The 22,611-nt window shown below is 35.5% G+C and overlaps 1 protein-coding gene across 4 annotated transcripts in view; it reads left to right on the top strand.

Moving 5' to 3' along the window:
- The window catches only part of CLCN3 (Cl-/H+ antiporter 3), a 77,732-nt gene that overhangs the window by 27,703 nt on the left and 27,418 nt on the right, over nt 1-22,611 (top strand). For 2 of the 4 annotated variants that reach the window (XM_019665507.1, XM_019665505.1), the window contains exon 3: nt 17,459-17,616. In XM_019665507.1, the coding sequence (XP_019521052.1) occupies nt 17,459-17,616 (158 nt within the window). Of the gene's footprint in view, nt 1-8,654; nt 8,892-17,458; nt 17,617-22,611 lie in introns of those variants that run through there. The other 2 variants (XM_019665506.1, XM_019665508.1) reach the window with 2 other exon arrangements.

Genomic DNA, 22,611 nt, shown 5'->3' with positions numbered 1-22,611 from the left:
ACTTTGAATATATGTTGCCATTCCTTTCAGGCCTGCAAAGTTTCTGCTGAAAAATTGGCTGATACACTTATGGGGGGAAGGGTCCCTTGTACATAACTAGCTGCTTTTCTCTTTCTGCTTTTGAGATTATCTCTTTATAATTAACTTTTGGAATTTTCATTATGATGTGTCTTTGCATGGGCCTCTTTGGGTTCATCTTGTTTGGGACTCCTTGTGCTTCCTGGACTTGGATGTCTGTTTCTTTCATCAGAATAGTGAGGTTTTCCACCATTATTTCTTCAAATAGGCTTTCTGTCATCCCCCCACCTCTTTTCTCCTCCTTGAACCCCTATGATTTGAATGTTGGTATGCTTGATGCCCCAGAGATCCCTTAAACTATCCTCATTTTTATTGGATTCTTTTTCTTTTTGCTGTTCCAATTGGGTGATTTTCATTATCCTGTCTTCCAGCTTTCTGATTCATTCTTCTGCATTATCTAATCTGCTATTAATTCTCTCTAGTGTATTTCTCATTTCAGTTGTATTCTTTTTTGATATTGTCTATATTTTTGTTGAAGTTCTCATTAAGTTCATCTCGTATATTTCTCCTGAATTTGTTGAGTATCTTTATAGCTATTGTTTTAATCTCTTTATCTGGAGGATTCTTGTCTCCATTTCATTTAATTTTTTTTCTAACGTTTTGTGCTATTCTTTAATTTAGAACGTATCTGTCTCCACATTTTGGTTGTCTCTGTGTTTGTTTCTATGAATTAGGCAAAACAGCAATATACGTGTAGGAGCTTCCCCCTTGTAGACTGCATGTGCTAGTTATCTTTGGCAAGCCAGCTAGAGCTGGAGGTAGAGTTGGCATGAGCTACAGGCAGACCAAGGCCAGCTGCACTGAGGCCACCTTGGCAGGCCAGTTGGTGCTGGAGCTCAGGTGGACACAGGTCTGGGGAGTCCCTGGGAGAAGCCTCCCCAGAGCGGCCTTGACATGCTGGCCGGAGCTGTAGTAGGAACAGACTTGGGCCATGGGAATCCTGGGGGCAAGCTGCACTGAACTATAGCTGAAGCAGGCAGAGACTGAGGTAACCCCCGGGGGCGAGCCCTGCTGGGGCTGCTTGGCCGACTGGATGGAGCTGTAGATGGAGTGGGCTTAGGCTACGGGAAGTTCTGGGGACAGCTGAGCTGAGCTGAAGGTGTCGTTGGAGCAGGAGTGAGCCGTGGGGAGTCCTCGGGGCTTGCCTTGCTAGGACCACCTTGACAGGCTGGTTGGAATTAGAGCTGGAGTAGGCTTAGGCGGAGTCCAGGCGACAAATTGCACGATGGTGGGAGCCACAGCTAGAGTGGATCTGAGCTGTGGTGAGTTCTGGGGGCAAGCTGCGTCTGGGCCGTCCTAGTGGTAGGGCTGGACTCTGGAGCTGGAGGGGGCTGAAGGGAGTCCCAGGGGCAAGCTGCTTTGGGGCACAGGCCACAAGGAGTCTGGAAGCAGGCTGCCCTGGTGTGGGCCTGGCGCCTGAGGTGCACGAGGGTGGCCTCGGCCAGCTGGCTAGAGATCCTGGATCATGCTTCTGCCCCTGCGATCAGGATGGACAGGGAGGGCAAAGAATGACACTCAATGCACCTCTGACACCAGAGAGAGTTCCCACAGTTCCCTGCCTGCTAGGGTTAGTAAATGAATTTCCTTCCCCTATAGTCTCAATGGCCTTTAAACAACTGGTTTTTTGTGTCGTTGGTTTTTTTTTCACTGTGCCCCAGGGCAGGCAAGTCTGAAAGGGCCTTTCAGTGGTCCCTCCCTACTGCAGGTCAGTGCATTGGGGGTAGAGTTCCCTCGAGACTGTCTTCCTGTCTCCTTCAGGCTTCTATGTGGTCTCTCTTTCATTTGTTGTAAAAAGGCTGTTCAGTCAGTCCTCAGTTCTTCTTTGGGGTAAATTTTTCAGTCTGTAGGTGGAAATTCAGGGTGTGCAGTGGGGGAGGTGAGTTCAGTCTTCCCACGCCACCATGTTGGACCTTCTTTTAATTATTTTTATGGTTGTATCATATTTGAATAAATGAATGTATTCTAAATTCCTAGAAAAATATTACTGGGAGGAAGGTATTTATTAATATCTGTTAATGTGTAGTGAATGCCATACTTGGAAAATTGATGGTAGAATTGTTGCTAAAGATAGTCTAAATGCTATGAAAACAATTGAAGTTGTTTGCTTTCTGTGAATAAGAATAATGAAATTCTTTGATATCAACTGCAGGTAGAAATGATCTAAAAGCTGTTTTTTAGAAAATATATTATCTTTGTATGTAGATTTATGAACAAACAAAAAAATTACTGATAGTGTAGGTTATGGAATAACTCAGAAATCCAAGTAATGTATTCTGAGTTAGAATAATCTGACTTTGCTACAGTGTTTCATTGATTATGTTTATGTATGTTGTTTTTAGTAGATGACAAATCGATTTTAGTCTTATTGTTTTATCTGGCATCTACTGATAACATTGGTGGCATTTTTCTAATGAGGGAGGCATTTGGCTCTAAAGTTGAATTTGGAAACAAACTCTTAAACCTTTAAAAAGCATGAAGCAGTTACATTGTGACTCTTCAGTAAAAGGTTTTTTAGAAATTCTTAAAATTAACTTAAATACAATGTAGTGTATTTTTATTTGTTACCATTTAATGGCTGTCTGTTGGAAAAAGGTAAAAACTCTTTCAAAAGTTCTACTCTGATTTATTTTTAGAAATAAATAGTATTAAGGTTCATCTGATACTTATTCTAAGCAGCGTCATGTTCTTAATAAATTTGACACCCTTTGCATTTTGTTGCCAACTACTTTGTAAACATTTTCTGCCTCTGCATCTTCAGGTCACTTCAGTCAGATCAACCTACTTAACCCATTTAACCTGTATAGGGTAGGGTTCTTCCCAAATTTGTGCGTTTGTGTAAGATAAGGTAATGCATTTAGGGAATTCTAACCCAAATGAGGTTTATGAAGTGTTGTAATTCAATATGTTACTGAAGAACTAGGAAAAATAACTTGATATTATAAAGTGGTGCCTTGATAAAATTAGCCTAAAGTACCAATGGAAAGTTTATCAAATACTGGATAGATATCATCAAAAAGGTTATTAAAAAGAAGTGAGCTTAGTTTTGTTTTGTTTTTAAATAAGGCTTTTCATTTCATGTTTATTACAAGTGCGTCAATACAGAACATTTTATAATGATTAGTGGCAAGTAGATGCCAAGTATTTTCAAACACCAGGTACCAGTATTTTCTGGTAAATATCAATGCTCCCAAAATAAAATAATCAACATTAACACAATTTCAGGAGATGATGATTCCACAGCATAATTCACCCAAATTACAAAAATCATGTACATCAAACTTCCCAAGTATAAACAGACTCCTCAAAAACTTCATGATAACATTAAACTACTGGCTTGCACCAGCTTGTGTTCATGCATAAATATATTTGACAAATTCCTTGACAAGGGATTGCTTAGGCATTAAAAATATTGGCCATTTGTGGTCCTGATCTTTTTTTTTTTTTTAAGATTTTTATTGGGGAATTGGGGGGATGGGAACAGCGCTGGGGAATTGGGGAAGGGAAACAGACAAGTTGCTGTCTTCTGGATGGCCGCTCACTGTGGCTGTTGGCCGCTCACGCTGGCTGCTGGCTACACACGGTAGCCCATGGCAATCCACTGCCGCAGGGGCTGCAGCCTGTGCCATCGTGGGCGACTCACGGGCAGCCCAGCTTCAGGTCAAGCTGTTGTTCAGCATCTTAGCTGTAGAGGGCAGTGTCACTGGCCCTCATATGTGGGATCTGAACCGGGGCCCTCTGGCATCCCAAGCCAGTTCTTAACCATCGTGCCACTCGGCTGGCCCCTGATCTTTAAAAAGTGATCATTGTGTGATGTTTAAAAGTAACTTTTTCATTTTAATCCTATGATATATTATTTGGGTAATATCAAATAGCCATGTTGAGAGCTAAAGCTTCTTATGTTTGTGAGGTATGAATATTGCAAAACCATTCTGTTTTTAAAATTTATTTTCTGGTTTGTCATTTCTGAGAATTCCCAGGTCCTCTGCAGTGCTGCAGTAACTGTGTAGCGTGAATTGATTGTCCTCCTTGAAAGCTTTGCTATTTCTCTTCTCTTTTTTTGCTCTGAAGCTTTTGTTTAGGGAGGAGAGCTGATAACTCAAGTTAAAGTTTAATGTCATGTAGTATGTCCAAATGTAAATATAAAGCAGCTATATTTAATGGGTAAGTTACAGTTCTCACACTTTTACTAATATATTTAGTAATATATTTAGTTTAAGGAGTAAAGGAGTAATTTTTGTTAATGTTTATCTTATACAAGTGATTTTATTTATAAGCATTTCTTCAAACAGAATATTCTCATTATAGAAAATTTGAAACATATACAGAAGTATAGGGAAGATATTATGTACCTTCTTGTTCTCATCACTTAGCTTAAATAATTAGCAACTCATGTCAATTTTGTTTCATCTCTACTCCCTTCTCCCAATTATTTTGAAATAAATCTGAAATATTGTATCATTTTAGATATACTGATAAAGAGTCTCTCCTTGATCAGACTTTAGTCAGGCTCCTCTGAATTCCCTTCCCAACTAGGTGTTTCACCTTTGGACTTATTTTTGTATTGCTCAATTTTGGCAAGCATCTTGTTGAGTTGGTTTAGCCTGAACCCCCTGCCCCCCTCCTCACCTCCATCATCCTGCTGGTGATGTTTCATTGTCTGTCACCTGGGCCTGCCTTTAGCAAGAATCCTGTTAGGTCTGTTTAGCTAGAATCTCCCCTTACCCCAGATGTTTCCTCTTAGTCATCTTTCATTGACCAACACTCCCCTATCCCCTCCTTATATAAATTCCCACCTCCTGGTATAAGGAATTGAGCCCAGTTCTATATTGAGGTCTCTTTCCCCTATTGCAGTAGTCTTGAATAAAATCTGTTTTACCATTTTTAATTGCTATCCACCTCTGGTTTTTCTTTGACTATATATAGATCTCATTTTGTATCTCTAAAAGATAAGAATTCTTTTAAAGCCATTATCACATCTAAAGTATGAATAATTCTTTAAAATCAAATATCTTCTTTCACATTTACCCAATTGTTTCATAAAAAATTATACATTGAAATTGATATATCTTTTAACCTTTTTTATTTTGTTTTTAATTCTATACCCCCCCCCCCTTTCCTTTTTTATCTTACTATTTATTTGTTGAAGAAATCAAGTCATTTGCTTCCTAATTTGGGTTTTCTTGGTTGTGTTCCTGTGCTGTAGTTTAGCATGTTTCTTTGTTTTCTGTATTTCCTGTAAATTGGTAGTTATGTTACTGTAGACTCGAAGGGTCCTCTTGCCTTCACGCATCCAAGCCAAAACCGACACAAACAGGAGTTTGCAGCAAAGAAAGTCAGGGTTTATTTAAGGAGTTGGCACTAAGCCCGGAGACACATGTGAGCTAATGCTCTCCAAAACCTGGCTCCCCAATGGCTTCTAGCAGCTAGGTTATATAAGGGAAAAATCATTAACCATGGTTACTATGGGAGTTGGGGCCTGGGGGCTCTACTGGTTGGTCGGAGCTAAGGCAGGGAGCAACTGATTATGGCTCCAGTCCTGGTGTCAGTCATGACATTGTTCTCTTCAGTTCCCAGGGGATGTGGTCCCTGGGCCCTTCTGCTTTCCTGAGTCTGAAGCTGAAAGTAACTGAGGCCAAGGTGTTATCTTTGTTTGACTAAAACCTTATTCCAGTTTGTGGTTTGGTTATTGTATCTTGGTCATGGTTCATAGACCTGAAGCTTTATTCTTAAGTGAAAATGGTGTTGACCAGAACCTGATGTCCTAAAGGCTTAATGATTAAAAGGAGCGGATGTACAGTATATGTACAGGTGGGAGGATCCGGGGAAAGAATGCAAGTGAGTTATAGGTTCTGCCAAAGCGAGCTTGGATTAAAGCAGAATGCATGCTAACAAAATGAAGTTCATGTGTGGTCACAGCTCTAAAGGCAAAAAACATTTTTTAAGTACTTCTAATGTAGATTTCTTGGCTCGTATGTGTTAGGAAGGGCTTAAAATTTGAACATTATAATACTGCAGTCATATATTACATATTGTTATACATGTATAGCTATATAATTATAATACTGTAGTCATCTAGAGTCATCTGGTGTGCCTTCCTATAAAATGCCTCAGAGAGGTTGTGATTTATCCAGAATCCCTTATGGAGTTGAGGTTAGAATCTCCTAGGGTGCATTTCAAAGCAGAAACATCTTTCCCTTCTGAATCTTAAATTCTCCTTTTGTGCTGCCACTCGAGTGTTTTTGTTCTTCAGCGGTTCAGCCCCCTGAGCAGCCCCCTCCTCCCCCTCCCCCCAGCTGTCCCTAGGAATTCTTGAATTTGTCTTCTCATTCTACCTCAGCCCCCTTCTGATTGCCATTCAATTGGTAATCTGGTAATACCTAATCTGTGTCAAAGTCCTCTTTGCCACACCTTCCAAGTGTAATTGGAAAAGCACTTTAGCCTGAGCAGTAATTCTTTTAAGAGAAACTGGCAGCCTTGGACCCCATAACCATGAGAGATTTGTTTATCTTATAAATTTTTTAAAATTTCAGATTTATTGTTACAAAAGTAATATATTTATTTAAAAATGAAATATGTAATATATTTGTTAAAAAATTAAAACATTGTAGAACTATATAAAGTAAAAACTAAATGTTTCATTGTCCTCCCCACTTTGCCTCATTCCTTTCTCAGTGATAACAATTGTTGAGTTTGGTGTGTGTCATTCTAAACTCTGTAAAAATATGTACAATTTATATGTTGTATATACATGCACATATATACAAAATTTTTAGCTAAAAATAATTCAAAAGTTTTTACTAATGATACAAAACTTGTACTTATGCAACATTTTCAATATATTTTATAGGGAAGTTACTCTTACCCCCAGTTAGTGCTGGCTAGCTATCATTTTCAATTTTCCTTTATGACCAAGTTGTAAATCAGGAAAAACAAGTTAAGAGTCTGCAAATGTGTACCAGGAAAACTTTTACATAGATTTTCATTTTATATAAAGGCATGAAAGAATGTAAATAGTATCATAAAAGCTAAATTATGAAAGCCATATAGCATATATACTTAAAAAGCCTTACAATAGTAAAATTTACATATCAAAGGATCACAAAAGGCCAAATTTATATTAGTTAATTTGTTAAAGTTAGCTCTTGGTCAAAGCTTTACTTGTTTAAAAAAATGATTTCTAAGAAAATTTGAAAAATACAAAAAACAGAAAAAAATTTTTTCATAAATGTTAATAGCCAGAATCATAATTAGAATATTCCTATGGCAGTAATTCTAGTCTACATTTTTTTCCTAAAACCCTTTTCCCCCAAATCCCACATGGAATTTTCTAAGATCTGTCTGTCTGAGGTTCAAACTTTTTGAAATATAAAACTTTACTCCACACCCAATTAAAAAAAATCCAAAATAACTAAAATGTACTGTACAAATTTAATAGAATTTATTTTCTCTCATTTTTCATTACCCGCAATTTTTATATAAATGCCTCAAATTTGAGTGGATCTTAGATGTTGGCTCATTCAATACTTTGGAAAATAAATTTTACAGAACCCCTGAGTCTTAATGGAATTGCTTCTGATGAATAGCACATTTTTATTTAGTGGCACCACAACAATATTGCTATTTCAGTAGGAGAACCTCCAAATCTAGAGGAAGCACTTCAGGGGTAGCTGTAAAAATTATGAGCATCAGCTTTTTTGAATGACAGTGTGAAACAAAAATCTGCTTTATTTCTGAGTTTCATAAAAATTTTAACAAATTTCATAAAAAATTTTTAAAAAAGACAATTGGAGTACCTTTTGAAACGTTTTACTAAAAGCCTTTTTTTAGAGCACAAAATATTTGTGAGGGAGGAGAAGTAGGAAGACAGGAGAGAGAGGAAAATCTCCCACCTAGTTCATCTCTTTTTGCATTGTTTCAGAAACAATAGCTAAGTTACTTAGTATGTTGATAAGTTTTCTTCTCAAAAGCTAGAATGCCTTACTAGCTAGTAACTTGAAAGAAGGAAATAAGAGGCTGCTGAAGGGGATGAGTGAGATAAAATGCCACTCAACTGTTCAATTGCTGAATTTTTTGGTCCCACTATAGAAGTCTGAAGTACATTTTAAATAATTAAGAAGAGGCTTAAAACCAAGTCTCTTGAAGCCTTTGATGTGTTCTAGTTCTTTATGATGCACATGACATGACTATATAAAAATTAGTCCATTTATATTATAAAAATCACACAACCTTATTAAAGTGTTGCTCCCATTTTTCTACATTAGAAATGAAAAGGGGCATTGTCTACATCCAGAATTTCCTTTTCATGTCTCTATATTTAAATACTTTGTTCCCTATCTTAAAATAAAAAAGAAATAATGTTTCTATTGTACTAGAGTTGCCACTGGTACTGTAAGAAGCTATACTGTGCGTGCTTTAAAATTCTCAAACCAGTTTTGTTTGCTATGCTTGGAGCTTAGTCATCATCATACGTAGCAGAACCTGATTAAGGAGGCTGTTCCGCCTCTGAGCCTCGCTAGATTGTAGCCACTAGCAACCCGGCTGCAATAATTTCCCTTTGATGACATCATCCACTGTGGAAGAGCCCGGTTGCTTCAGCGAGTCGAACTACTTACAGTTCTAACCCTCGTCAAATATGGCATCTCCCTTGCCTCCTGCAGCAGGGATGGAAGAAACGCCACTGTCTTTTTAAGCTAGCAAGCATTTCTTTTTCTTTTTCTTTTTAACAATTCTAATCATGGATGCTTCTTCTGATCCCTATTTGCCTTATGACGGGGGAGGAGACTATATTCCCCTGAGGGAATTACATAAAAGAGGTAATACCATCCCCTTGCTGTGAATCCTCTGTTGGTATGTTTTGCATGCGGCTGGGCGGCTCTCTAATTGAAACAGGTTCTCGGTGTGCTCTAAACGCTACAGTATGTTGTTTGGTTTGCCTGGGCTGTTAGTAAGGGGCAAATGCGACCTTCGGAATGTTCTGTAGTCATCGCTGATTGTTTCTTCCAGCAGATTAGTACTGCTTCAGATCACATCGGACTCCGACTCCATCTTCTGTGTGAAACCCTCTTTCTATTTCACTGCGAAAATGAATTAATCCGCTTTTACATCTAACTAAAGTCGTGTTCGTTGGCATCTAAAAAGTAATGTTTTTCTTCGTTCGGAAAACTTACCTTTCTTTTCATTTACACAGAGGAATCAAGCGTGTGTATTTCAGCTGCTGCCAGTTACCACGTAGCTTTCACACCACAAAGTAAATTTATAGTAAAAGCTCTACCTACATTTTAGAAACCTGAAATGGCAATAAAGATGAACACATTTTTATATTTTTCATTTAATACGCATTTCAATTAAGATTAGCTACATTGTCTTACACAGATATGTTGAAAAAAATTGTTATGATAAAAATATTTAGGGTAATTTTTACACATCAAAAAAAATAATAGTCAATTTTTGTTTGTAAAAACCAGAAAAGTACCTAGCATTCATATAATATTTTGGCAGATACTGTCAGGGTCTTCTTAAAATTGATTACATGTTAATTAAACTGCCTTTTTTTTTTTTTTCTTAAACTCATTATTCCAAAAATAGACTGAATTGTTCTAGAAAAAAAATTGAACCTGAAGAAAAATCTCTTAACTACATGACTACATTTATGAGCTACATTAGTTTGAATTACTGCATGGTATTACAAACTCATTTTTATGGTTTAGCACAAACTTTTATATGAAGTAAATAAGGAAGTTATAATTTTCCTGAGCATATTTAGCCTGTTTTATTTAAAGTATAGTTTGTATTCTGGTAACACTTTTTTTTTAGTGTTAATTTCCATTAGAATTAAAAAGCTAATATAGTCAGCAAGTATTTATTGGTTTTATTGTATCTACTAGACACTAGTTTAGGCTCTGAACAATTACAACATTATATATCCTGTAGTATTCTGTTGTTAGTAGAAGCTTGCTTTTCAGATTTTGAGGAAAATTGCATGAAGATCATGTTACATACATAGTATTGTGTTTCTCTTACAGAGTTGCCCTCTTAATAAAATATATATACATAATTTTATATATATATACATAAATTTATATATATATAAATAAATATATATAAAAATATATATATATAATTTTAGAACATTTGGGGAAATACGTAAAAGTATAAAGAAGAAAATAAAAATTTCTCATAAACTTACCACCCAGAGATGTTGGTATTTTTTATTCCCTAGTTCTTAATGTGTGTTTTTTTATTTTGTTTTTTTTTTAGCTGAGCCATCCTTCCATTTAATGTGTTTTTAAACTCTGCTTTTTCCTGTGTTCCCATCATCCCTTTGCTAGTAAGAGTTTCTTTAAACAGGAAGCAACACGGATGAATGGTGACTGTTTCAAATGTCACAGTATTTGCTAATCAGTAATTAAACTGTAAAACAAGACAAACTGTTTCTTTTTGTTTTTTTCTTCTTTTTTCCTGAGCTATTTACAGCATCTGTTTGTTGACAATAATAAACCAGAAGACCTTGGCTTGGGAAATTTAAATTCTCAGTGTTAAGCTTGACAATTTTCAAAAGAAGTTGTGTATGGACTCCTTCTCTTTATAAGATATGCACATAGTAAGAAATAAGCCAGTGCTTATGTGACAGTAGGCATGGTTACTGATAAGGTTATTACTAATATATAAGTTTTTTTTGTTTCTATGTTTTCATAAATAATTCTTTAGGAATCTTGTTTAAGGTCTAAATCAGTCTTATTCTTAGCAGTTCCAATAGGTTCCTTGTCCCTGGATGAGACTTACTCAATTAATATAAGCCAATGTCATTTGAAAGTAAATTGTGTCTTTGTAGTGCTGATGAGTCAGTTATTAGGCTTATTTGACTCTACTGTAGTTTCCTAGTATCTGTGGGTAAGAGGCTGTTTTCTATCATTTATAACCTATTGTATCCATGCATCAGCAAAAGGAACTGGAGATAAGCAGGTAACATAAATCAAGAAAACTGAATCAGCTTCCCTGCGAGGACAAAATTACAATAACTAGAAGTATCTCTTTAGACTGATACACGGTAAAGAGGCTGATAATTGAAGTATGAAATTGTAAAGGATATCCGTAAAGTAAACATGAATCTGTATACTGAAACCCAGAGTGCTATGCTAGAGGTAGAGATTACCTTTGTGGAGTAAATTAAATTTAATACTACTTTTCTAGGTGAGATGGTAAATGATGTAGCTTCTTAAGTGAATAATATTCAGACTGGAAATGTCAGCAGATTAAAAATAGAATTAGTTAATATATTGTTGATAGATTAGAAATGACGACATTTTAGAAATAGCCATTTCTTGGGGTCAATTTCCTATACAGAAACTATCAAGTTCTTTTATAAAATATCTTTGACATTTTTATCAGGAAAAAAAAAATCTTGCTGTATTGGGATTGTCAGTTTTATACTTCGACTTTCTCCTTAATTTGTTATGAAATTTATGTAGTTTGGGGGTCTGAAATCTTCTACTAGACCCTATCATGGATTTGATCTTTTGGGCCTTGAGCCTCCATTTATTATTCCCTGAGGGACCTTTAAAAGTTATTTGAATATTAATCGTTTCATTCAAAGAATTTATTGAGCCCTTGTGTGTATGTGTGTGTATATATATGTATATATATATATATATATATATATGTATATGTGTATAATATAAAACACTATTAGGTGCTGTGGCAGAAGATGGTGGTAGTACTATAATAGTAATATTAATAATAGCTAGTACTTGTGTAGAACTTACTTTTTGCCAAATACTGTTTTAAGTTCTTTAGGTGTATCAGTTCATTTATGTGAAAAAAACATTTTAATTTTCATCTTAGATTTGTGAAATAGGTACTGTTTTAATCCCCATTTTCCTGTTGACAAAATGGAGATAAAGAAATGTTCAGAGAAAGGATTTGATCTAGATGATTGGGCTCATACTCAATTCTTGGGGATAGATTGCTTCTTACTATATAACTCCATCATAACTTGGCCTTTTGAGTCTGGAAGGCACATAAGAAGGCTTCCCAAGTTTAAAGACAAAGAAACAAAGCCCCAAGGAAGTTAACACATTTCTAGTGAATGGTATAGACTGTTCTCTGGGACTCGAGAGGAGGATGTGGCATCAAAATAGGCCAAGCCTTAAAGTACACAAGGGAATTTGATACGGTGTTCCTGGGTTGGGGGGGAGGAGAGCATGAGTACATGCCTGGTAGGAGTAAATGCCTCATATGTTGTTTTCTGGTTACTTTTGTTGTATCAGCAGGTCAGTAATTCAGAAAGCTAGAAGGTAGAAGGTGCCAGATCCTAGAGGAAACTTGAAAGCCAGACGAATAACAGACTTAAACCCCCTAAAGTGTGGCCTTCCTATTGAAATGAGAGTTTGGGGTCTTATTCTTTTAATTTTCTACCTGAAATCATTTTTTGACATTCATTAGCTCAGATGTATTCAAGTAAAGCTCTTTTTGTTCCTATTAAATAGATGAATTTGTTCATTTTTATTCCCTCCTAAGGTACAGTAGTTAAAATTTTTTTCACATTATTTGAAAATGCCAGGTGTTAGATGATATTCTTATTGCTATGGGGACATTCTGTAAGCTCTTTGTAAAATGATTTTAGGTTTCGGGTCGTATTGTACTTCTATTACCTTTAATCTTTTAACCAACTAGAAAATTAAATCTCCTTCTTACAAATTAATTCATCTAAGTGTCTGTAAATTAAAAGACCAAATAAAGATTCTTTATTTGATGTCAGTAAGTTTTGTTTTTTTTTAAGATTTTTATTGGGGAATTGGAATAGCGCTGGGGAATTGGGGGAAGGGGAACAGACAAGTTGCTGTCCTTTTGTTCTTCAGTCTAGTTGTGGAGGATGTTGCTTCACTGGCCCAAGTTGGCACCATTATTGCGCTCTTCCCGGGCGAGGCAGATCAGTTGCCGGCTTCTGGACGGCCGCTCACGCTGGCTGCTGGCTGCTCACGCTGGCTGCTGGCTATACACATGGTAGCCCATGGCAATCCACTGCCACAGGGGCTGCAGCCTACCCCATCGCCAGCGACTCACGGCAGCCCAGCTCCAGGTTGAGCTGTTGTTCAGCATCTTAGCTGTAGAGGGCAGTGTCACTGGCCCTCATATGTGGGATATACCAGGGCCCTCTGGCATCCCAAGCCAGCTCTTAACCAAAGTGCCACTTGGCTGGCCCTCAGAAACTCTTTGTTTTCTAAAACAATAGTATAAAACAAAGCCTGTCTTAAATTTATTTGCCCACAATATCTGAGTTTAAAATCTTCAATAAAATCAGTTCATATTACTATCTCTAGCTCTATTTTCTAAAAATAACCTACACTTTACTATGATTCATTTAACACCATCTCATGGCTTGTCATTAGTCAGAAATGCTTTGCGTATCAAGATTTCATAATGTGAGCAGATCTGCCACATAGATTAGGTTTGTAAATTTGGCTTTTTTTCCAGCATTGAAGTCTCTTCTTTGTGCGTATGCAAAACCACAGGAGACTGGTGGCTTAAATTGTTTTTAAAATTTTTGTTTTTATTTTTTAATTTGTAATTTTTTGCAGTTCTTTACAACCACAATTAGATAAAAAATGTGTTTACTTTAGTATCTGTCAGTTTATTCTTCATGCCATTTAAGAGAACAGATTTCATAAAAATATTTTTATTCACATAATACATAAATCATATATGCAGAGATAGTAAATGAACATGAACGTGTTTCCAATTATACAGATGTCTTAATATCCACATCTCTACCTGAGAATGTGCCTTTTTATTTTTTATTTTATTTTATTTTTTATTTAAAACTTTATTGGGGAACAGTGTGCTTTTTCCAGGACCCATAAGCTCCAAGTCAAGTTGTTTTTAATCTAGTTGTGGAGGGCGCAGCTCAGTGGCCCATGTGGGAATCGAACCAGTAACCTTAATGTTAAGAGTACTGCGCTCTAACCATCTGAGATAACCGGCCGCCACGGGCCTTTTTATTTTGAGTTGGCAACAGAATAGAGATGAAAACAGAGAATGGTGTAATGGGCTCACCATTGCTACTGACTAGTTTTGTGCCTTTCATCAGCTTCTTTGGGATTTGGTTTTAATTTCCAAGTCTTTGCAGTTTAAATAGATTGCAGTTAAAAACAACTGTGGATGGCAAAACAAATTTAAAGAGCATATACTTCATTTATCCAGCAGACATTTAATTGACCACCTAGTAAGTACTAGGCACTGTGCTTACCTTTACCCTTTTAATCTTTCACTTGGGAATCTGCTAACATTCTGGAAATTCCACTATCAACTTACAACATTTATTTTTTCCTCCCTTACCAGGATGACCGTTTCTTATCAGGTCACAGAGAGTGGGGAAAAAAATACACTGGGGACTTGACTTCCTGCTCCTAATATACGGAAGAAACTGGGAAATCAGAGAATACATAGAGTTCTGGATTTCTGTGCCTTCTTCCATAACTTAAAAAAAAAATTATGTGTTTTATGCATGTGTGATAGGACAGTAATCTGCATTATGAGCTTAAATGGCAAGAATCACTGCTGTCACATCTTTTGAGATCGATCCCAGAGGTAATAAGTAATAGTAAATAAATATATATCTACTTTTTCATGTAAGACTATTATTTAGATACTCCTCTTTGAGAAGAGACTTAGGCTGCTGAAGATGTGTGACTGAAATTTACTAATAAACTCAGTTTAAGGTGCAGTGGTTAAGTACTTTTAAGCTCAGTTCACCAAAAACATACTGAGGGCTAGTGGGTGGGAATATAAAGGTTTTTAGTAGGAAGCAGATAATTTCATTAATGTTTGTGTCCTCCAGTTCAAGTGTTTGTTACACTTCAGTTTTTAACATAGTATTATTAAAAAACACACACACAAAAAAAAAAAACAAAAAGAAAAAATAAAATATCAGAGTATATGCCAAATACTAAGTTTACTGAAGTTTGGCTTTACTTGGGTACATATTTGTATACTTACTGTGTCAATAAGAAAAGTTTCTTGCTGCGGGCCACAATCAAACAAGTTTAAAAATTAGTTTCTAAGTATATACCTGGGGCTAGACAGGTGGGCACAAAATTAGCTCCTTCTCGAGGAAAGGTATGCTTCCTGTGGCCTAAGATGAGCTGGGAACGACCTGAGGATGAGAATGGGATGTGTTATTGTCATGGACTTCTGCTAAAGCATAGGGATTGAGTGCTGGTAGCAAAGCGTGCCTATGACTGCTCGTGCAACAGTTTTTCATTGGAATATGTTAAGTAATACGGGACAAGTGGTCTGGAACCAAAGACAGAGAGGATGATCGTGATGGGTAGGACTGTATGCATTGTCTGAAAGCTAAATGCCATTTACAAGTGTTTGGGCGAGGGCACTGTCTCTTGTTCTTTCTCTTGCTGTTACATATGCTATTAACTGTGTAATATATATAATATGCACTAATGTATACACATGTATATACCATGTTATTTTTTTCCCTAAGCCATGTAAAAGTAAGATGTAGACATAATGAATGAGCTTTTACTCCTACATACTTCAGTGTGTATTCCCTTATGAAAAGACAGTCCCTTATATATGGCCACAGCACAGTTTTCAAAACCATAAAATTGATATTGATCAGTACTATTATCCGACTTATAGAACGTTTTCAAATTCACCAATTGTCCCACTGTGTTTGTTCTATAATATAAACGAAAAAAGCAACAACATTTTTTCCTGGTCCAGGATCTAATAATTCAGGAACACTTTACATTTAGTTGTGATGTCTCTTTCATCTCCTTTAATCTAGAACAGTTCCTCAGTCAGTCTTCGTCTTTCATGATTTTGGCACTTTTGAAGAATGCAAGCCATTTATTTTATAGAATTTCGTTCAGTTTGGGTTTATCTTGTTTTTCCTTATAAGATTCAGTTTTTACATTTTTGGCCAGAGTACCAGAGAAGTGATGTCATCATACCAGAAGGCCATAGAGGTTATGGCACTTCCCTCCAAAAACATTTTTGAAATGACCAGTTTTAATATTATATGGAAAGCAAAGTCAGAGATTCTCAAATTTGTCAAGGTATTATAAATGCTCTTAAGATATTTATTCTCCAGTTGCTTTCTCTTAAGAAAGTTTGTGGCCTTTCAGTTAGCTTTTACAAAGTGGAAATTACTGAATAAAATCAGGATAGAGGGAGGAAGAAAGAGCTAGTGTACTTGCATCTTGACGCATAAGGTTTAGAGTGTATGTTTTATGTGAATGAGCATGGGGCTGCAGGGATTGGGCCTTTGAACCCTCAGCCAAGAATGATAAATTATTTATTCCTGGAGTACTTTTGCCAGAACACTGAAATCAATATGCTACTCTGCTTTTAGAAGTTTTACACCTTTCCAAGGCAAACATTCAAATGTATTGAATAGGGAGAAAAGAGATGACCCTTTTATCTGGTAGAAGTAAATACTCATAGACATGAAGTTTATTCATACAATGTTCAGTATTTATTGTTTAAAATTTTAACCCTTTCCTTATTAATGCTAGTTCCTATTGCCTCTTTGAATTATCAAGAAACAGAGCTTGCAACCTACGGTATATTTTATTTGACTTATATATTAACAGTAATACAATTAATCCTTGGTATCAATATGGTGGCCCTTTGAGCAACTCTCCCTTCCCCTTCGCCCCACAAATGATTTATGATAACCTCTTGCTGTAATCTAGGCAGTGTTTATAGTGATAGGGGAGAGTGCAGATTCTAGCTTTGCCAGATGATAGTGTTGTGAAGTGACTTAACATTTATGATAGTTTCTTTATCTAAGTAAAAGGGAATGAGTCATTTTAAACCATCAGACTGCAAGAGTCTTCTTTTGTATTATTTTTACAGTGTTTGTATAAACATTAGTATAGCGCCACTGTTTATATTCTAGTTACAGTTCCATTAAAATGACACACTTCTGGATTATTTTAGGAATACAGATCTATATTACTATAACATAATTTGAAGATGTAAGTTGTAATCACTTATGCTAAAATCACCTGTCTGAAATTATGTATCAGCTTTTCTAAGTTTTTAAAAGGGCTTTAGAAAAATTTCAAATGCTTCTTTACTTATATGTCTTTATTATAAGGTATAGGATATGTCATAAAGATATTTAATATTTAAAGATTACTTGTCCAAAGTTTCTCAGATGTCTAGAACTAGAAACTATGAAGCAGGCTTATTTTTGATACTCTAGTATGAGTTTGAAAGGGCATGCCATAATCATTTTGCCTTATTTCCAAATTTTGGATAATTTTTCTTAATTTGAATAATGTTCTTCACTTCCTCTATTTTATTGTAATTACTTCAAGTGATATTATTACTAATGTGTCATGCGTCTTTTGTGTTGTAGGAACTCACTATACAATGACAAATGGAGGCAGCATTAATAGTTCTACACACTTACTGGATCTTTTGGATGAACCAATTCCAGGCGTTGGTACATATGATGATTTCCATACTATCGACTGGGTGCGAGAGAAATGTAAAGACAGAGAAAGGCATAGACGGGTAAGTGTTTTCAGTCATTTTTTTTTTATAGTACATAGTTAGATCATTTAATAATATATTTCTGCCAATGATCTCAGGCCACCAAAATATATGTTATATGTTAAGGTACATTTAAGCATTTTAACGTTTATTTATACCCCGTATCTTTCCAGAAAGGATTTGAGATACCTTAAAATTAAAAAAAAAATTTTGTAATGTAACGTAAGACAAAATAGGAAGGCAAGGGAAAACAGAGCACATGAGTTTGTGGGAAGATTAAGCCAAGTTCAGGATCTGGAAGTCAACATGATATTGGTCCTTGATTGTCTCAGTGGCTGCAGCAAAGAGGAACCTTGTTACATAATTCTTATTCAAAAAGAAGAAACTTACTTGGGAGATTGTTTTATGGGGTTTTGCTGTTTGTTTTATCTTGGTTTTAAATTCTGAGATATTTCTCAAATTAAGTTCTGTATAGGATATATTGAGTGTTTTAATGAATCCCTAATAAAAAAATCGTGACTTTTACTAAAAAGCACAACTTATGTATCTTTTTTGTTGTTGATTGTGGCTTACTGGTATAATGTAATCTGAAAATAAATTTTACAAAGAGAAAAAAATATTTTTTTGACAATAAAATTCCAAATTCCAAAGGCCCTGTATAACTTTGAGGTCTAAAATTTACTTGTAAATGAAAACGACTGCTTTTACAAATTAGTTATTATCTTTCATATGAATGTATACATGGATTTGAAACCTGAAATTGGAATTAGATTATATTGTTTATGAAAAGTACAGCTTCTGAGATTCATTAGTCAATACTTTATAAGTAGGGTTTAACTGAAAATCAGGCACAGTTCATGAAATCAGTGTGCTAACTTTTTGGTCTCTGATTCCTTTTAAACTGTAAACAATTATTGAGGATGCCTATGAAGCTGTAGTTTATGTGGTTACATTATTCGATGCTTACCATATTAGATATAAAAACTGAGAAATTTAAAAAAAATTAATTCATTTAAAAGTAACAACAAACCCATTTCATGTTAACATAAAAACATATTTATATGAAAAATAGCTATATTTTCCAAAGTAAAAAATATTTGGTTGAGGGAGTGACATTGTGTTTTATAAATCTCATTATTGTCTGGTTTAATAAAAGACTGCTGTTTTCTAATATCTTCTGTGTTCAGTCTGTTATGATATGTTGTTTAATTGAAGTAGATGAAGAAAATCCAGCCTCACAGTTGGAAAAGCTAGGCGTATTTTAATAATCATTGCGGATATTCTCCTTTGATACTGCACCAAAGTGACAAGTGGTAGTTTCTTAAAGGTTAGTTGCAATGTGTAATCTGAAACCGTATCAATGAACTTTGTGTTCTGTTACATTAAAATCCATTGGTTCACCTTGAACTTTGAATGGATGATTTTTAACATCATGCAACGATTGACCATTTGGGAAATTGTGATTCACTGATTTATGCAGCTCTAAGTTTTGACACTTTTCATTATATAATATTTTTTAAAAATCACACTTGTTAATTTCAATATTCATCTTTTCAGAAAAGTCTTTAAGTATTGGGAATCGGTCATCATTAAAGTAATAGATACAAGTTTTCCAAAATTCTAATTTTAGTTGAAAGCTCAAATTCTATCCTTGGAAACAAACATTTATTTTACTTGAAACAACAGGCTTACTTGGTTTGTTCTTGAGAAAATACCTGTCAGATTCTCAAGTCTGAAAACCCATAGTTTGGTGTCTTTCTTTCAAATAAAAATGGTGTTCCATGTAAATGTCTAGTTTATTTGCAACTCAAATAAATCCCATAAATGCTTTGTCTTGATACATAACCTCATACTTCACTATGCATCATAAATGCTTTGTATACACTTACGCCATCACACATAATGTTAAAAAGACTCAATGATTGAGGCATAATAATTTTACTGCTTCATCAAAGACATTCTTAAGTGAAACTGGCACTTATTTTTCACTGGGCTGTGTGGCTGTGAAGAATGTGATGACTGCCAGTGCATTTAAATGCTACTGCCTCGATTTGTGCTGAAGAGCCAGCAGCCTTGGTGGTGTTTTTGTCTTATCTGTGAAAATGTCAACACCGTGAAAAAGGCACATCATGGTTTAGTATTATTAGGAAAATAGTCTTGACTTTGAAGACCCCTTGAGAAGGTCTCAGGGACCCTCAGCGTGTCTGGGGTCCGCACTATGATAACCACTATTTTAATCCAGTGTACCTGCATCGGACACATTGTAATCTTGTGTCTTGTTTTGATTGTTAGGTAAGTACAATTGTACTTGGAATTGTATTCATTTATGGAGTCATTAATATATTCAGGTTGGGGTTTAAATGTGTTTTAAAGTGATGCACTGTGAAAGTATCCATAAGATATCATGTTAATAAAATTTTAGAGAAAATTGAAACTAAAAGAAACCATAGCACACTCCTTTTTTCTCTGATTATAAATAAAAGTAGTCCACAGTCCTTGAAAACATTTCAAACAATGAAGCAATATATCAAGTAGTCAGTAAGTGTCCTAGCTGATTGTATCAATCATCTTTTTCTGGATAAGGCAAATATTTTCAATACTTTCATCTATGCTCCTATATAATAACAAAATTTTTAAAAATTTTCTATACATAGATGTTCTTAAAATATTCAATTAAAAAAAAAAGCTTGTCAGTATATATACCTACCTAATGCTTTTTCCCCTAAGCTTTTTATTATACTTGTAGCTCTCCTACCCCAGATTATTTTGAAGCAAGTCAACATTATTATATCATTTTAGATATTACTATTTCAGTATTTTACAGAATGGTTGTTTCTAATTGTCAGCCCTCTTTTACTTAATATCTTGAATATTTTTTATAAAGAGAACCCCATGTTAATTATATGGATTTCCTTAAGTTCAGATTGTAGAGAAAAGGGAGAAAATTTAAAATCATATGGTTCCCTCACATCCCCAAAGTTGACTGATGAGGTTTTGGTTTGCTTATTTGGTTTTTGTTTCTGTATGTTCATGCACTCATGGATTTAAACTTATTCGGTGTGTTTTAATCATCACAATTGTTATACTAACTGATGTCCATGTTATTCCATTTTGACTAGTGGCAGTTTAGTTTGGTTGGTGTGTGTGTCCTTGGACACATCCTTAGTAGACTTCGATTTATTCTGGAAAACCAAGATGATCTTTAGCTTGTGTTATGCGTTTCCTGGACCAAACCTGTGTCGGCTATTCCTCTGAGGAGCTCTGGTTCCTTTGGAGAAAAATGGTGTCTAGGTAGCCTGGGCACTAGAGATACCAGTTGCTTCTGGGTTGGCTATTGCTAGCCTCTTAAGTTTATAGCAATCTTCCAGTTTAAATTCAACACTACAAGGCTTTTATTTAACCACTAGTTCTTAAATCTGTATCTCCTTCCAACCATGCCCCAAATCTCAATGTCACTTATATAATCATTTGATTTATGACATAATGCACAAATAACAATTTCAGAATATTATCAACACTGTCGCCAAATATGCTTACTGAAAAGTTTTAGTGTTTTCTTTTTTTCTAATGCTTTTTGTCCTTAGTTTTTACCTCACGAGGATTATATATACTAATGTGTTTTAAAGTCCCTGTCCCTTCCAACCTGTTGCCTTCTTCGTCTTCTAAGTAATGATTTACATTTAAAATTTTATGGTTTATCACTTTATTTCTAAGAATATAAGCATATATATTTATATACTTATATTTTTTGTATAAACAGTAGCACACTATGCACACTTTTATCCACTTTACTTTTTTCCCTCTGCATCACATCGTATCTATCTTATTCTTTTTAATGACTGCAGAATTTTTTTATTACATAGATGTACTGCAATTTACTTAACCAGTGCCACATTGATGAACATATAGATGATTTCTAGTTTTTAATTAATATTATATTTTATTAAACATTACAGTTATTTTTATTGAGAAAAGGCAATGTGAGGTTTAATAATTGTTTTTGAAAGAAATGACCTAGCTTCAATCCTAAAGAATGGTTAATATCTGTGATTGGTTGCTTGTAATATGGAAAGAGTAAAATTACCTCATTCAACTTAGAACTTACTGAGTCTTTTTAATGGGACCCTGTGGCCTAAAATAGACCAGATGTTTGAAATAGACCAGATCATTGACTTCTAGCTGTAGGCCTCCAATGAACAGCTGAAGTTCTAAGCTGAGAGTATTGCTTTTTTTCTTCTTCTTCTTCCTCAACTTTTATCTATGTGCTGGTAGTAATTTAGTTCCTAAATATAGGCTTTTTAAAATCAGCAACCCCAAGGGCTGGCCAAGTGGCTCAGTTGGTTAAGAGCTCACTCAAGAGTGTGAGCTCTGAGCAACAGGGTCTCCTGGTTCGACTCGCGGCCTGAGCTGAGCTGCCAACAGCTACCAACAGGTGGCAGGATTGCTCAGCTTAAAAAAAAAATCAGCAACCCTAGTAAAACAAAAGGTTACGGTTTTAGGTTTACAAGTGCATTCTTAGTAAGAGAGGCAAGACGTGTCTTCTTTTGTCTTAGTTGAGTGAGACCTGGAAAACATTTCAACTGTTAAGTTTCCTCTAGTCACACCTCCTCACTATGCTCAATAGAGGGCACTTCTGACTTACACAGTGTTTGGAAAAGAGCCTCTGGACCCTAACAGTGGGATTGGACTTCTCCATACCTGCATATTTACAGGCCCACAAATTTATTTGTAAATTTATTTTATAGCCCCTTTATTCACATGACTATTCCATACTACATTTATGGGCATAGTGCTGTTATTCACTGACCTTACCTTTTTTTTTTTTTAAGATTTTATTGGGGAATTGGGGGAGGGGAACAGTGTTGGAGAATCGGGAAAGGGGAATAGACAGGTAGACAGATTGCTGTTTTGTTCTTCAGTCTAGTTGTGGAGGACGTCGCTTCACTGGCCCATGTTGGTATTATCATTGCACTCCTCCTGGGTGAGGCAGTCGCTTGCCGGTCATTGGTCGGCCGC

This window comes from Hipposideros armiger, unplaced genomic scaffold (assembly GCF_001890085.2).
Source record: "Hipposideros armiger isolate ML-2016 unplaced genomic scaffold, ASM189008v1 scaffold_444, whole genome shotgun sequence".
Taxonomy (NCBI): Eukaryota; Metazoa; Chordata; class Mammalia; order Chiroptera; family Hipposideridae; genus Hipposideros; species Hipposideros armiger.
Note: the sequence above shows the minus strand (reverse complement) of the source record. Positions and strands in the feature narration are given on the sequence as shown.